General features: G+C 33.8%; 1 protein-coding gene across 6 annotated transcripts in view; it reads left to right on the top strand.

The window, feature by feature from the left end:
* The window catches only part of PIK3C2A (phosphatidylinositol-4-phosphate 3-kinase catalytic subunit type 2 alpha), a 140,803-nt gene that overhangs the window by 67,857 nt on the left and 59,599 nt on the right, over positions 1 to 13,347 (top strand). For 4 of the 6 annotated variants that reach the window (XM_056802194.1, XM_056802195.1, XM_056802192.1 and 1 more), the window contains 6 exons: positions 1,694 to 1,773; positions 1,905 to 1,968; positions 4,116 to 4,259; positions 9,601 to 9,649; positions 9,737 to 9,947; positions 10,583 to 10,705. In XM_056802194.1, the coding sequence (XP_056658172.1) occupies positions 1,694 to 1,773; positions 1,905 to 1,968; positions 4,116 to 4,259; positions 9,601 to 9,649; positions 9,737 to 9,947; positions 10,583 to 10,705 (671 nt within the window). The remainder of the gene's footprint in view (positions 1 to 1,693; positions 1,774 to 1,904; positions 1,969 to 4,115; positions 4,260 to 9,600; positions 9,650 to 9,736; positions 9,948 to 10,582; positions 10,706 to 13,347) is intronic. The other 2 variants (XM_056802196.1, XM_056802197.1) reach the window with 1 other exon arrangement.

The following is a 13,347-nucleotide window of genomic DNA, read 5'->3' as shown; positions in this document are numbered from 1 at the left end:
ATTCCATATCCTCTGTATCACTTACTTGCTAGTTGATGGTGTTGTGGGAATGAAGCTTGAGAATAAGATGGGGACTGTAGATTTGTGAATCATTAGTGTAGATGGTAGTTAACCCATGAAATTTTTACTACAGAGAGGGAGCACCTATAGTTAGGAGGTGTGATTTGAATGAAAAGAAACTGAGGAGTGATAGAAAAACTGGTTGAGAGGAATGTTACAGACACTCCGGTGAAAGTATCCTGTAAGAGAGAGGGTCATCAGCAGATGAAATGAAGCATATAGTGAAAGTGATTAGTATTGAAAAAAGACCACTGGATTTCACAATTAAGAAAGGACTGGTAATTTTGGAGAGAACAGTTTTAGTTGAGTGATATTAAAAACTAGATTGCAAAGGATTAAAGACAAAGAAATTTGAGGTAGTGAGTACAGACTTTAAAAAGTTTGGCCAAGAAAGGAAGGAGAAATATAGATTCATTGGAGAATGGTACTATGTAGTCAAGATTTTTCTAAAAATAAGTTTTTATAGATGTCTTTTTTTAATATTACATAATTTACTGCAATATACTTCTATTTCCCGGAGCCATCCTATGTAACAAATGGTACTTTATTTTATTTTATTTATTTATTCATTTATTTATTCATTGATTGATTGATTTGTTTATTTATTTATTTTTTAAAGCCCTTACCTTCTGCCTTGGAGTCAATATTGTGTTTTGGTTCCAAGGCAGAAGAGTGGTAAGGGCTAGGCAATGGGGGTCAAGTGACTTACTCAGGGTCACACAGCTGGGAAGTGTCTGAGGCCAGATTTGAACCTAGGACCTCCCATCTCTAGGCCTGGCTCTCAATCCACTGAGCTACCCAGTTGCCCCCAACAAATGGTATTTTAAAAGATTTTTTTTTAAAAAGGAAAAATAAGAGAAAAAAAGAAACAAAACTGGTCAATAAAAATAGTCTGAAAATATATACAGCGTATGACATTTATAGACTTCCCACCTCTACAGAGGAGTAGATTAAAAGCATATTCCCATCTTTCTTTTTTGAATCATGCTGGTTTACTAAAATTTTTTTTTGCAATATTAGTGAAGTTTTTTTTTTCCTTAATATGGTAGAAACTTGGATATATTTGAAAGCAGTAGAGAAGGAATCAATTATTAGGGAGAGGTTGAACATTCTAAAAAGATTTTTCACAATCCATCTTGTTCTAGCAGTCATGGATAAATAGTGTTTTTACTTTCTTAAGCAATAGAACCCCATGGCACTAATAGATAACTAAACTGATGGTAATGGTCCACATTTATTTATTGTTGGGGGAAAAAAGAATTGCAGAGTTTCATATCTTCCCCATCTCACTCCATCCTACCTTTATCTTGATTTCCATTTAGCTACATTTAAAAGTAATTTTTTTTGTGCTGCCATTTCCACATAGAGAATTAGAACAGTAGTGAGTTTTGTTTTTGAAAGTATTTTTATATTTGAATCTAGACTTAACTACTTTCATGTATATTGTTTTGAAAATGTTTGTCAGAATATTTCCTAATAATCTTATAAGAAATCAACTGAGAACTTGACTTGTTTAATATTATATTTTCAATTTAAAAAACAATTCTAATGTCAAAATACCCCTTATTTGGTTTGGCAATCAGAATAGTAAAGGTATTAGACATTTACTTTAATATACATATTTTGTATTTAGGCAGAAGATGATAAAACACCTACAGATTTAAGCAAATATCTACATCATATAGAAAATCCATTTAAAGAAGTCATGACAAGGTATGGTATTTAAGGTTTATTTTGTAAGCATTTAAACATATTTCAGGAAATTAGTATGTTACTTTTTTTGAATATGCCATTAATGTTTGCAAACCATCTCCTTCAGCCATAGTAGTTATTCTTTATTTCAGACATTCTGTTGAAGAACTTCTAGATACTTATCATAACCAAGTGGAAATGGCTTTTCTAAATGAAGTAAGTATTATTTAAAATTTTTGGCTTATCAATTCCTAGATTCTTTCTGGTATTTTTATTTAAAATAGTTTTGATTTGGAACTAAGTAATCTTAAAAGATTAGGAAATGCTCAGTGGAACTGCTTGTCGGCTTTGGAAAGGAGGAGGAAAGTGGGGGAGGATCATGAATCATGTAACCATGGGAATATATTCTAAATTAAAAGCAAAAAAAATTGGGAAATTTATTACAGAATGGTTTATTCTTGAGACTCAAGTCTTTAGATTTGATGATTGTTTTTCTATTATAGCTAATATATTAAACTACATACTTATTAGCAAAACTTCATTACACTAAGATAGAAATATTTCTCCCATTTTGACTATTTCAGAAAACCTGCCCCAAAGAAGAAATAATTATTGGGACCTTTTAATTTTAGTCTAATTAGTAATAAATAATGCTAATCTAATTATCTTCTCATTCTGCAGATTTAAAAAAATCTCAGTTTTATACAACAAACCTAAAAGATGGAAAAACTTTAATTTTTAAAAGATATCACAGAGATAGTGAGCTGTATTAGATAGAGATGTAGGCTTCCAGTCAGGAAGACCTGGATTCAAGTTCTGACCCAGACATATTCTGACTGTAATCCTGGGCAAGTCACTTAACTTCCATATGTCCCAGACAGCTCTCGGCTAAGGCTGTAAGTTGCAAAATTAGTGTTGATTTGCCTTTCCTCACTACAAGTTTCCTGGTCTCTCCAAAAAAAGTGACAGTAAGAGACAGTCATCATTCTAGTAAATTTCATTGCCTTCTATAATATTGCTTTTAAATGAGTTGTGTAATTGAGGGAGTGATGGAAGTGTTCACATTCTTGCTTTCACAAACTGTTTTATTCTATTTGAGAATGCTAAATTATCTTAAAAGGTTATTATTGCAAATCTGGCCTCAGACACTTCCCAGCTTTGTGACCCTGGGCAAGTCACTTAACCCCCATTGCCCAGCCCTTACCACTCTTCTGCCTGGGAACCAATACACAGTATTGATTCTAAGATGGAAGGTGAGGGTTTTTATTTTAAAAAAAAATTTTTTAAGGTTATTATTGATCTGTTGTTGGAAAACAAACAAAAAAATTTTAATTGTTGATAAACAGTTCAAACATATAGTTACAAAAGTCAGTGCTCCAAAACTCATACTTTTTTAGTGTCCATGTCTAAGATTTATTCATGGGTGACAGAGTTCCTTAAATCTTTATGGATTACAAACATCTTCATTATCAGGGTTTGTTGAAACAAGAACCCCCCCCCCCCAATATTTACTGTCAATTGCCAAAGAAAAGTAAACATCTTATGAGAAGGGCAGCTACGTGGTACAGTGGTTAGAGAGCCATATCTGGAGTTAGGAAGACCTGAGTTCAAATGCAGCCTCAGATACTTAATAGCTATGTGTCCCTAGGCAAGTCACTTAACCCTGTTTGCCTCATTTTCCTCATCTGTAAAATGAGTTGGAGAAGGAAATGGCACACCACTACAGTATCTTTGCCAAGAATATCCCAGATGAGATAATGGAGTGTCGGTCACAACTGAAAAAACTAAATAACAACAATCCAATGAATGTCTTATTTAAAAATTAGTATTAAAACTAGCGTTGACTTTTTATTAACTTTATATTTTATTGCTCCTAACAAGCCACATTCATATAGTATCTTAGGGTTGCAAAATGCTTTATGTACATTTTTATCATTTGACCCTTAGTATAGTACTATGAAGTAGATAAAGCATATTGCCTCATTTTATAGCTGAGAAAGCCGAGATGGAAGAAGTTAAATAATGGTGACAGAATTAAGCCTCAAATCCATGTTATATGAGCAATAGTGAAATGAGTATCTATTAGCAAGGTAGGAATTTTCCAGGCTTTTTATTTTTATCTATTTTGGTGCAAACAATGAAAAATATTGCAAATACAAATTTACAGTGTGGTTTACTATAAAACTAGGAAATTATATAACTAGAAAAAAGGGCCAAACCTTGTTTTCTAATTCTTGTTACCCCTTTCAGGTTTGTTACATTCAAGTTCATTTATTGCCAATTCTTTAAAAAACTAAATTGTAACTTTATTTCTGAAATTATTTTAAATTCTTCACTTTGGACTTTTTTACCTTCTTTTTCAGAACCAACATAGAGCAGTAGATCAGGTAATCAAAGCAGTAAGAAAAATCTGTAGTGCTTTAGATGGTGTAGAGACCTTAGCCATTACAGAATCTGTAAAGAAACTAAAAAGAGCAGTTAATCTTCCAAGGAGCAAAAGTGCCGAGGTGAGTAGATCTCCTGGTGATTTTTATATTCTCTATTATACTTGTATAAGTGAAATACATATTTGTCCTCAAACTGGTGGATAGTACAATTTCTGCTTGGCAGAGCTATATCTTTAAGTTTGCCAAAATGTCAACGTAGAACTTCAAATATTAAGAAAGACATCATATTGTAATCTTCTTTAGACAAGGATGTAATTTTCATTTTCTAGTGTCTAAAATATTGTCTCTTCGGGGAGACCCTGGAATGGCAATGGTATTCATCTTGGAGGACAGTGACAGTGTTGGGGGAAGGTATTGAGGAGTTTTCTGGAAGGAGACTGGTGATGCTGAGGTACCAGTGAGGATTCTAAGAGGGTAGAACTGAGTAGTAGCCTGGGTACTAATATAGAATCTCCCAGAAGAGGCTTTAACATTGCCCTATACTCCAAGAATTTGTAGAAGTATGTCCTAGTAAGAACCTAGTTTAGGAAGACAGTGAGTAGAGGTAGTTCTCACAATCCACCTTCATTTGTATACACTATGTAGATAGGTTTTTAGATGGCACTTGAATCAAACTTTAGCCATGATTGATTCATTTATTCCTTTGTTGGGAATGTATACTGAAATCATCAAAAGTGAAAACTATTTCTTCAGAAATTTCCATAGTAAATTTCCATATGTAACTGCAAAAAAGTTGGAGGCAATTTAAGTAGCCAGCTATAGCAGAGTGACTCAAGTAAATTAAAGTACGTTCAGGTAAAGGAAAATAAATGTAATTGAAACTAATAATTTTGAAAAATATAAAGAAATCTAAAACCTATGTGAAAGTATATTACAACCTGAAAGAAGTAGAACCAAAAGACTATTCACTAACTGGCCATTTAAAGAAGAAAAGTGAATGAAAATGAATGTACAAAGAAATCTTATAAAGATTTAAGAGGAGAATGTCTACAATGCTTGGAAACTCAGCCTGGTTTTGCCATTGATTAAAGAGTATAACATACCTTGAGTAAGCCAGAAAACCTCTCAACCTCAGTTTCTTCATTTGCTAATGTACTCATTAGAGCAGATGATATCCAAATAAATCATTTTTAGTGCCAACATTTAATGAGGCTCTTAGTTTAAAATCAGTCAATCAACAAATATTTATTAAGTACTTGTTTGTCAGACCCTGTGGCACTGGAAATACAAGTACAAGAATTAAGTAATTTCTACTTGCAAAGACTTTATTTCTACCAGAGGATACATGTTCACAAATAAGCTGTATCCAAACCAAATCTATGAAGTTATTTTGGTGGAAGTAGTAACTAAATAACAACTGGGAGAATTGGGCAAAGTCTTCAAGGAAGTAGAAATTGAGAATGGAACTATAAAGGGAAGTAGGGTTTTCAGTAAAAAAAAGTAAGGAGGGAGAGCATTTAAGGCTTGGGGGACAGTTTGTGTAAAGGCACAATCTATGGGTCAGAGCAAGCATGAAGGAGCTAGTTGTTGGGGGGGGGGTGATAATATATGATTATTTTGGAAAGATAGGCTAGACCCAGATTGTTAAGTGGTTTAAATGACAAAACAGGAATTTGTGTTTTATCCTAGAAGCAACAGGGAGCTAGTGGAGGTTCCATGAAAGTCATTTAGGAGGTTTTTGTAGTTGTTTAGGCAAGAAGTGGTATGGGTTGAACTAGGATGGTATTGTTTAAGTGGAAAGAAAGGGATAGATGTCAGAATTGTGGATATAGAAACTGACAAAACTTGCTGACTGAATGGAAGGATGATACAGGAGAATAAAGAATCAAAGATGGTTCTTTGGTTGTGAATTTTACTGACTGAAAGAATAATAGCGCCCTTGACAGAAATAGAAAAGTTAGTAGGAATGGGTTGGGGCAGAGTAGGAGGAATGAACATTGAGTTTTCTTTTGAATATATTGACTTTGAGATGCCTTTAGGACATCTAAGTGGAGGTGCATGATAGGCAATTAAAGATTAGGAACCAGTGTTCAGGAGAAAGAGTAGTGCTGGATATTTATATTTGGAATTCATCTATATTGAGATGTGAGTTGATGAAATCTTTGAGAGAGATAGAGAATTCATATAGTAGTAGTAGTAGTAGTAGACTCTCGGTAACCGAGGATGACGATTGTCTTTGTGCGTTTTTGTGCACAAAGACACTTGTGCATGAAGATTTAAGTGGAAAAGTCGATGCACAGAGAATTCATATAGAGAGGAAGAAAAGGTTCAAGTATATTATGTGCATCCTTGTATTGGGATAGGGCTATAAAGACTGCTGCTGCTAAAGAGACTGAGAAGAATCGTGACAAGTGGGATGAGAACCACAAAAGAGTCCTGTCATTAAAACCCAGGAAGTAGAGTACCCAGAAGGTGACAACTGGTTGGCAGTGTCTAATGCTGCACTGAGATCAAGAATGTTGAGTACTGAGAGTCTTATCAGTCGCAAAGCATTTATTATGTACTGAGTATATCCCAAGCACTGTATTAAGTGCTAGAAAGAAAAGAAAGTTGATTCCTACATTCTAATAGGAGTAAAACAACACACAAAAGCTGAATCAGAGGGAAAAGGCATAGGGACAGAGTACCTTCCATTGTATGAATTCTTGGCCATTAGTGATCTCCCAGGATGAAAATGTTTCTGGGATATGGTAGGGAAAAGTTAATTAGATTTCATAAAAAAAATAATTTAATTCATAACAAAAAGACTAGATTTTAGATTAAGGACAACTTTGAAGAGAACAGTTTTAGGTTGAATGATATAGATTGAAATCTGATTACAAGGTGCAGAGAAATAAGTAAGAGGTGAGGCAACAGGGCCGCAAGAGTTGATAGTTTTCTCTAGACATTTGGATGTGTAAAGGAGGAGAGATAGAAGGTGATAGTTTGATGGGTCAAGGAATGAATTTTTTAAGAATGGGAAGGGCTGGGCATGTTTGTAGGCAACAGGAAAGGAGCCTAGTGAGAGGGTGAGACTTAGGGAGAAATTAGATAACTGAATGAGACATTTTCCTGAAAGAGGGAGGTGGAGAGAATGTGATCAAGGACCCATATAGAGAGGTTAGCATTGACAAAGAGAAGAGGCACTCTATTTTCTAAGACTGGAGGAAATAGGGGATATTGCCATTTTTTTAAAGTGTGGAATTGGAGAAGAAAAGGAACTTATGATTTCCGCAGTTTAGTGAACAAAAGTTTAGGTGAAATCCTTTTCTAAGAAGTAAGTATATTTAGTGTACGTGACTTGAAGAGAGAATAGAAGATTTAGAACAGATACTGTTGGGTAGAACTAACTAGTTCCAATAGTTATAGAATCTTCTCCAGAGGCATTCTGCAGAAGTGGAAAAAATGAATAGTAGGAATAAATGAAGATTAATTTTGAAAAGAAATGACAAGTAACAAGACAATGGGATTTAACAATAATAATAGCTTGAATTTAAGGTTTACAAAACACTTTACATGTATTATCCAATTTGATTCTTAAAATAGCCCTTTAAGATATTTTATTCCCGTTATTGCCCTTATTTTATAGACGATGAGACAGAGGCTGAAAGAGGTTAACTAACTGCCACACACCTTGGAAATTCTGAAGTTGGATATAGGTGAACTGCATACAACAGAATGACAATTTTGGAGGCAGAAAAATGATTCAGGGTGATAGCCTTGGAAAACAAAGAGGGGATGGAGTGACTGGAGATTGTCATGGGAATAAAAAATTAGTTTGGGATTAGTGAAATCTAGGGATAGGTGGAAGAAGAGGAGGTAATGTTTGGGTGAATTTTATAGTTTGGATTTTGGAGATGGGACATATGTAGGTGATGAGATCAAGACTGTGATCATTTCAGTGTTTAGCTGAGGTGGAGACTTTTAACCTAAGAACTAGAAAGAAGCATTGAGAGCTATGAAGTAAAGGTATTTGAGGGGACAACAGCATGTTAACTGAAGTCCCCATGTATAAGGACAAGGGCTGAAATGGAAAGATGAGTTCTGAGCTTCTTGAGAAAGTAAACAGACTAGCCTTTGGGCCACCAGGGTCTGGTTGTTCTCATATGCTTTCACAAAGTAAATTACCAAAGAGGAAAGGTTTCTAGTGTTTAGGAGTTGAAAGAATGATAATATGAGAAGTGTCCCCACTCTTCCTGTTGGATAGTGCTACTGAGACATGAGAGAAGGTACATCTAATAACATTAAGGAATGACAGAGAGTTAATGTCATAGAAGCCACATTTCTTTGTTTGCAAGAAACACATGACAGAAAAAAAAGCAGTTGATTAACAATAGGACACAATGTGATGATAGAAAGGGAATAAAAAGAAGCTCCATTCCATTATAGTGGAGGGGTTGGTTATAAAAAAGTGATTAGTTTATAATTTTATACAGTTTTCCTTAAGGGAAAGGCTAATGTTAAAGCCTCCTTGGCAGAAATTAGAGGGTTAATGTGTAAGACAACAATATAATTCTGTTTTCTGTTTACTAGAGTAAAATGAATGTTAAGCGTGGGCATGTTTTTGCATACAAAAAAGATTCTCAGTTAATTTTTTTTGTTGCTCAAAGAAGTACTGCTGACATCTACCTCAGTGGAATATAAAATCTTACAAATACGTGAGGCACAGGAGTGAGGGAGAGTGTTCATTTCTAACTGAACAGCTTCCAACTATTTAGTTGCTGTAATAGAATAGATTATAATAGGTTGATATTGTAATTTCCAATTATTTTTAGATATTCTTTGAATTAAAAAAAATTAACTTTGTTTTCTTATAGACCAAGTAAATGTGGGACTAAAATGTTAATTTCCATTGTACTGAAATATATGTGTCATTTTTGTATTCTGGTTTTATGTTTTGTATCTTTTGGTATATTATTTTATTATTTCATCTCAAATAATTACATATCTATATTTTCTTTAGTTTTCTCTAGAAGGAAGTTAATCTCTTTTGTATAGCCTCAAGTTATGTATATTTGAGAAGCCATATAGTTTGGTAAATAGAGTAAATAGGCCACTATCAGTACAACTATATGTACCTTTTCTCATGCCCTTAGATGTACTATTCAACAGGAAAAGTAGGCATGCTTGGACTTGGAGTTAGGAGATCCAAGTATGAATACTGCCTTTGATGCTTACTAACTATGTAACTATGGGTGAATCTCTTAACCTCTTAAAGCCTGAGTTGCTTTACCAAAAAAATGGAGTGGTAATATTTATAACACCTACCTTATTTGATTGTGAGGAAATTATATCATAAACATTAAAGTTTTAGAGAATTGAGTTAATATGTGATATTCTAAGTAAAAGATTTCTTAAAAGTAAAGTGATTATTTACTAGTTTGGCTTTTTTTCCCTCTTACTATTCTGTTTCCTTTTCTAGGCAACTCCATTATCCAGAGGTGATATAATAAGCAAGAGTTCAAGTAGGGGTAAATTTGTTTAAGTTCTTTTGAAAAGTTTGGCAACATTTCCTTTCTATTTTTCAGTAAATGTATTACAAGTTTATTTTAATTTAGGTTCCCTGACTTCAGAAAACCCTGTTCAAGTAAGCATAGACCAGTTAACTGCAGCTATCTATGATCTTCTCAGACTTCATTCAAGCTCATATGGTGGTTCCATAGACTATGGACAAAGTCATAGGACCACTAAGGAAGCATGGACTACAACAGAACAACTCCAGTTTACAATATTTGCTGCACATGGAATTTCATCTAGTTGGGTAGCAAAGTAAGTAATCACCACAGTTAAATAATGTAATATTGAATTTCAGCAATGTATACCTAGCCAGGTGCCTTTCTAAACAACAAAAAAATCACCTAGTATTTTTTTTGTTATTTTAATTGATTATGCATTTGTTTATCAAATGCTTTATTAGTTGGTTTCAAAACAATGAGATATTTGGTAAAACTCAGCTACTCTTATTATATAAAAAAAGCCAAGAGGAAATTCAAGTAATAGACAAGGAAGCTAAAACTATGTTAAACCCCAGGACCCTGAGTAGCGTTTGCAAATACTTAAGTTGTGTTGTAGGCATTGACTGGCACTAAGGAGTTGATATGATAGACCATTTTCCTATGAGAAATCAGTAAGATGTTTTCTTCTAGGACAGTGGAGTTTCATGAATCTGTACTGGGTTAAATAGGTCTCTATCAATTTTATTTATTAATTTATTAGCCAACTTCACAATTTTAGTTGCTAAATTTCAGCTGAATTATCATGAAGTATAAATTACTTGGAACTAACTTTATTTTACATGTAAACTCCAGAAAGTAATTACTTGGGACGGTGGGGGGGATATATTAGTGAGCTTTGAAATGATGAGCCCTCCAAATAAATTTCAAATTTAACTTTTCTTTTCTTAGTTATGAAAAATACTATTTAATTTGTTCCCTGACTCACAATGGAAAGGATCTTTTTAAGCCTATTCATTCAAAGAAAGTTGGCACATATAAGAATTTCTTCTATCTTATTAAATGGGATGAACTGTAAGTAATATTTCAAAATTGAATATCTTTTAGTAGTCATATATTTTAGATTGCTATGCACATTTCTTTGATGCAAAGGTTCTTAACTTTTTTGTTTCATGGACCCTATTAGTGGTTTGTTAAGCCTATGGACCTCTTCTCAAACTGTTTTTAAATTAATAAAATAAAGTATGTAGGATTACAAAGAAAATTAGTACTGAAATATAGTTATCAGAATAGTACAAAAATAAATTTGTGGACCCCAGGTTAAAAACCACTGTCTTAAAGTAGAACCATAACTTTTTTTTTCCCTAGGGTTCATTTCAACTTTTTTTTTTTAAGAAATGAAGTTAGCTTTTAGTTACAATTTATGAATTTGTTGAATTTAGTTATTAGACTAGATAACCTTAAAGTTCATTTCAAATAGGATTCTCTGAAATGTATGGATTAAAATTACTATTGAACTCTTGCTAATGGAAATTTTCATTTTACATTTAAGTTTGAGAAATATGGCATTTAATACAGATTCTAAAAAACAAAAACAAATGAACAGCACACTGCTACAACCTAATGCATAAATGACAAGATAAACACTTTTTATTACATAGAACTAAAAAAAAATTCTCACTAACAAAATGCTGCTATAATAAGAAGAGAAGGTATTGCTTAAGGGAAGAATCCTTGCATCAAATTCCACTAAGAAAAATTTGATATCTAAATATAAGAAATTGATGTATAGATGACCAAGTATCATTCTCCAATAGATAAATGGTCCCAGGACATAGTCAGGTTTCAGATAAACTGCAGCTTTAGTGATCCTGGGGAAAGAGTTTGTTGTTGTTCATTTGCTTTCAGTCATGTCTAACTCCCCATGTCTGCATTAGGGATTTTCTTAGCAAAGATGTTCAACTGGTTTGCCTTTTTCTTCTCCAGTTCAGGGTTAAGTGACTTGCTTAGGGTCACACAACTACTAGTAAGTATATGAGGTCAGATTTAAACTCAGGAAGATGAATCTTCTCACTCCAGGTCTGGGATTCTGTCTGCTGTGCTACCTTGTTGCCCACAAGTGGAATTATACAATAGAACTTAACTTTAACTTTGGTTCTCTGACTTCAGAAAACCCTGTTCAAATAAGCATGGACCAGTTTAATGACAGCCAGCTATGATCTTCTCAGACTCTATGCAAGCTCGTCTGGTGGTCCTCTTGATTTTGGACAAAATCATAGAAGTACCTCATTAGAAGTTGCTGCCTTGTCACAAATTTTTTTTTAAACCCTTACCTTCCATCTTAGAATCAATACTGTGTATTGATTTCAAGGCAGAAGAGTGGTAAAGGCTAGACAATAGGAGTTAAGTGACTTGCCCAGGGTTAGACAGCTAAGAAGTATCTGAAGACAAATTTAAACCCAGGACCTCACTTTTCCAGGCCCAGCTAACTGAGCCACCTAACTGCCCTATAAATGATTTTCAATGTTCAATCATGTCTGACTCTTGTTGACCTCATTTGGGATTTTCTTGGCAAAGTTACTAGAGTGGTTGGCCATTTCTTTTCCCAGCTCATTTCACAGAAAAGGACTGAGGCAAATAGGGTTAAAAGATTTGCCCATGGTCACACAGCTGATAAATGTATGAGGACAGATTTGAATTCAGGAAGATACATCATCTTGACTTCAGGACTAGCATTCTTATCTGCTGCACCATCTAGGTGCTCTATTATTTTTCACATGTAAACTGAAAAAGAGGTATAGGTTTGTGATTTTATATATCATCATTGGCATTTTTCTTAGTAAATCTGAATATTTGTTGAGAGGCACTAAATATAATTTTTAAAAGAAAAAGCTCTTGCAGTATTTTTAAAATTTACTTGGATAGTTTATTTTCATGTTTAATTTAAAAAACATTTTTTTTAAGCCTTGCCTGTTGTCTTATAATCAATACTTTGTATTGGTTCCAAGGCAGAAAAACAATAAGGGCTAGTCAACAGTGGTCAAGTGAAAAGTATTGTTTGCTGAATTTCTTTAACTTATGTTCTCTGCTTTAGCTGATAAACTTTTACATATCTGCTTCACCAAATGAGTTTGTTTTCTAAATTGTCACTTAAACAGCATTATGGTCCAGAATTGTCTCTGAGATTAGGGAAGTTATTCTAAATATAATTGATGGAGTGACAATTATTCATATTCTCCCAATTTCTACACTTAAAAATTAATTTTTTTTAAAAACCCTTACCTTCCGGTAAGGCAGAAGAGTGGTAAGGGCTAGGCAGTGGGGATCAAGTGACTTGCCCAGGATCATACAGCTGGGAAGTGTCTGAAGTCAGATTTGAACCTAGGACCTCCGGTCTCTATGCCTGACTCAATCCACTGAGCTACCCAGCTGCCCCCTTAAAAATTAATTTTACAAGCTGCGTTGATGCCTTTTCTCCCCACACAAACTTGTTATTTCTGAATATGGACCTCACCCACCATCCTGGGAATTTAACTCTCTCTTGTAACAAACAAAAAACAACAGTGATTTCATTTGATAATATATGTGATATTTTGCCCCATTACTCTCTCTCATCTTTCCTTTGCAAGGAGGAAAAGAAGCATGTAAACATTAGAGAATAAAATTAGTTATTTTAATTACTAAGAGTTACGCTTCTTTTTTATTCAGCTCATTGT

Source organism: Monodelphis domestica, chromosome 6 (genome assembly GCF_027887165.1).
Source record: "Monodelphis domestica isolate mMonDom1 chromosome 6, mMonDom1.pri, whole genome shotgun sequence".
In the NCBI taxonomy this organism is placed as follows: Eukaryota; Metazoa; Chordata; class Mammalia; order Didelphimorphia; family Didelphidae; genus Monodelphis; species Monodelphis domestica.
The sequence above is the reverse complement of the archived record's forward strand: the minus strand, read 5'-3'. Positions and strand labels throughout refer to the sequence as shown.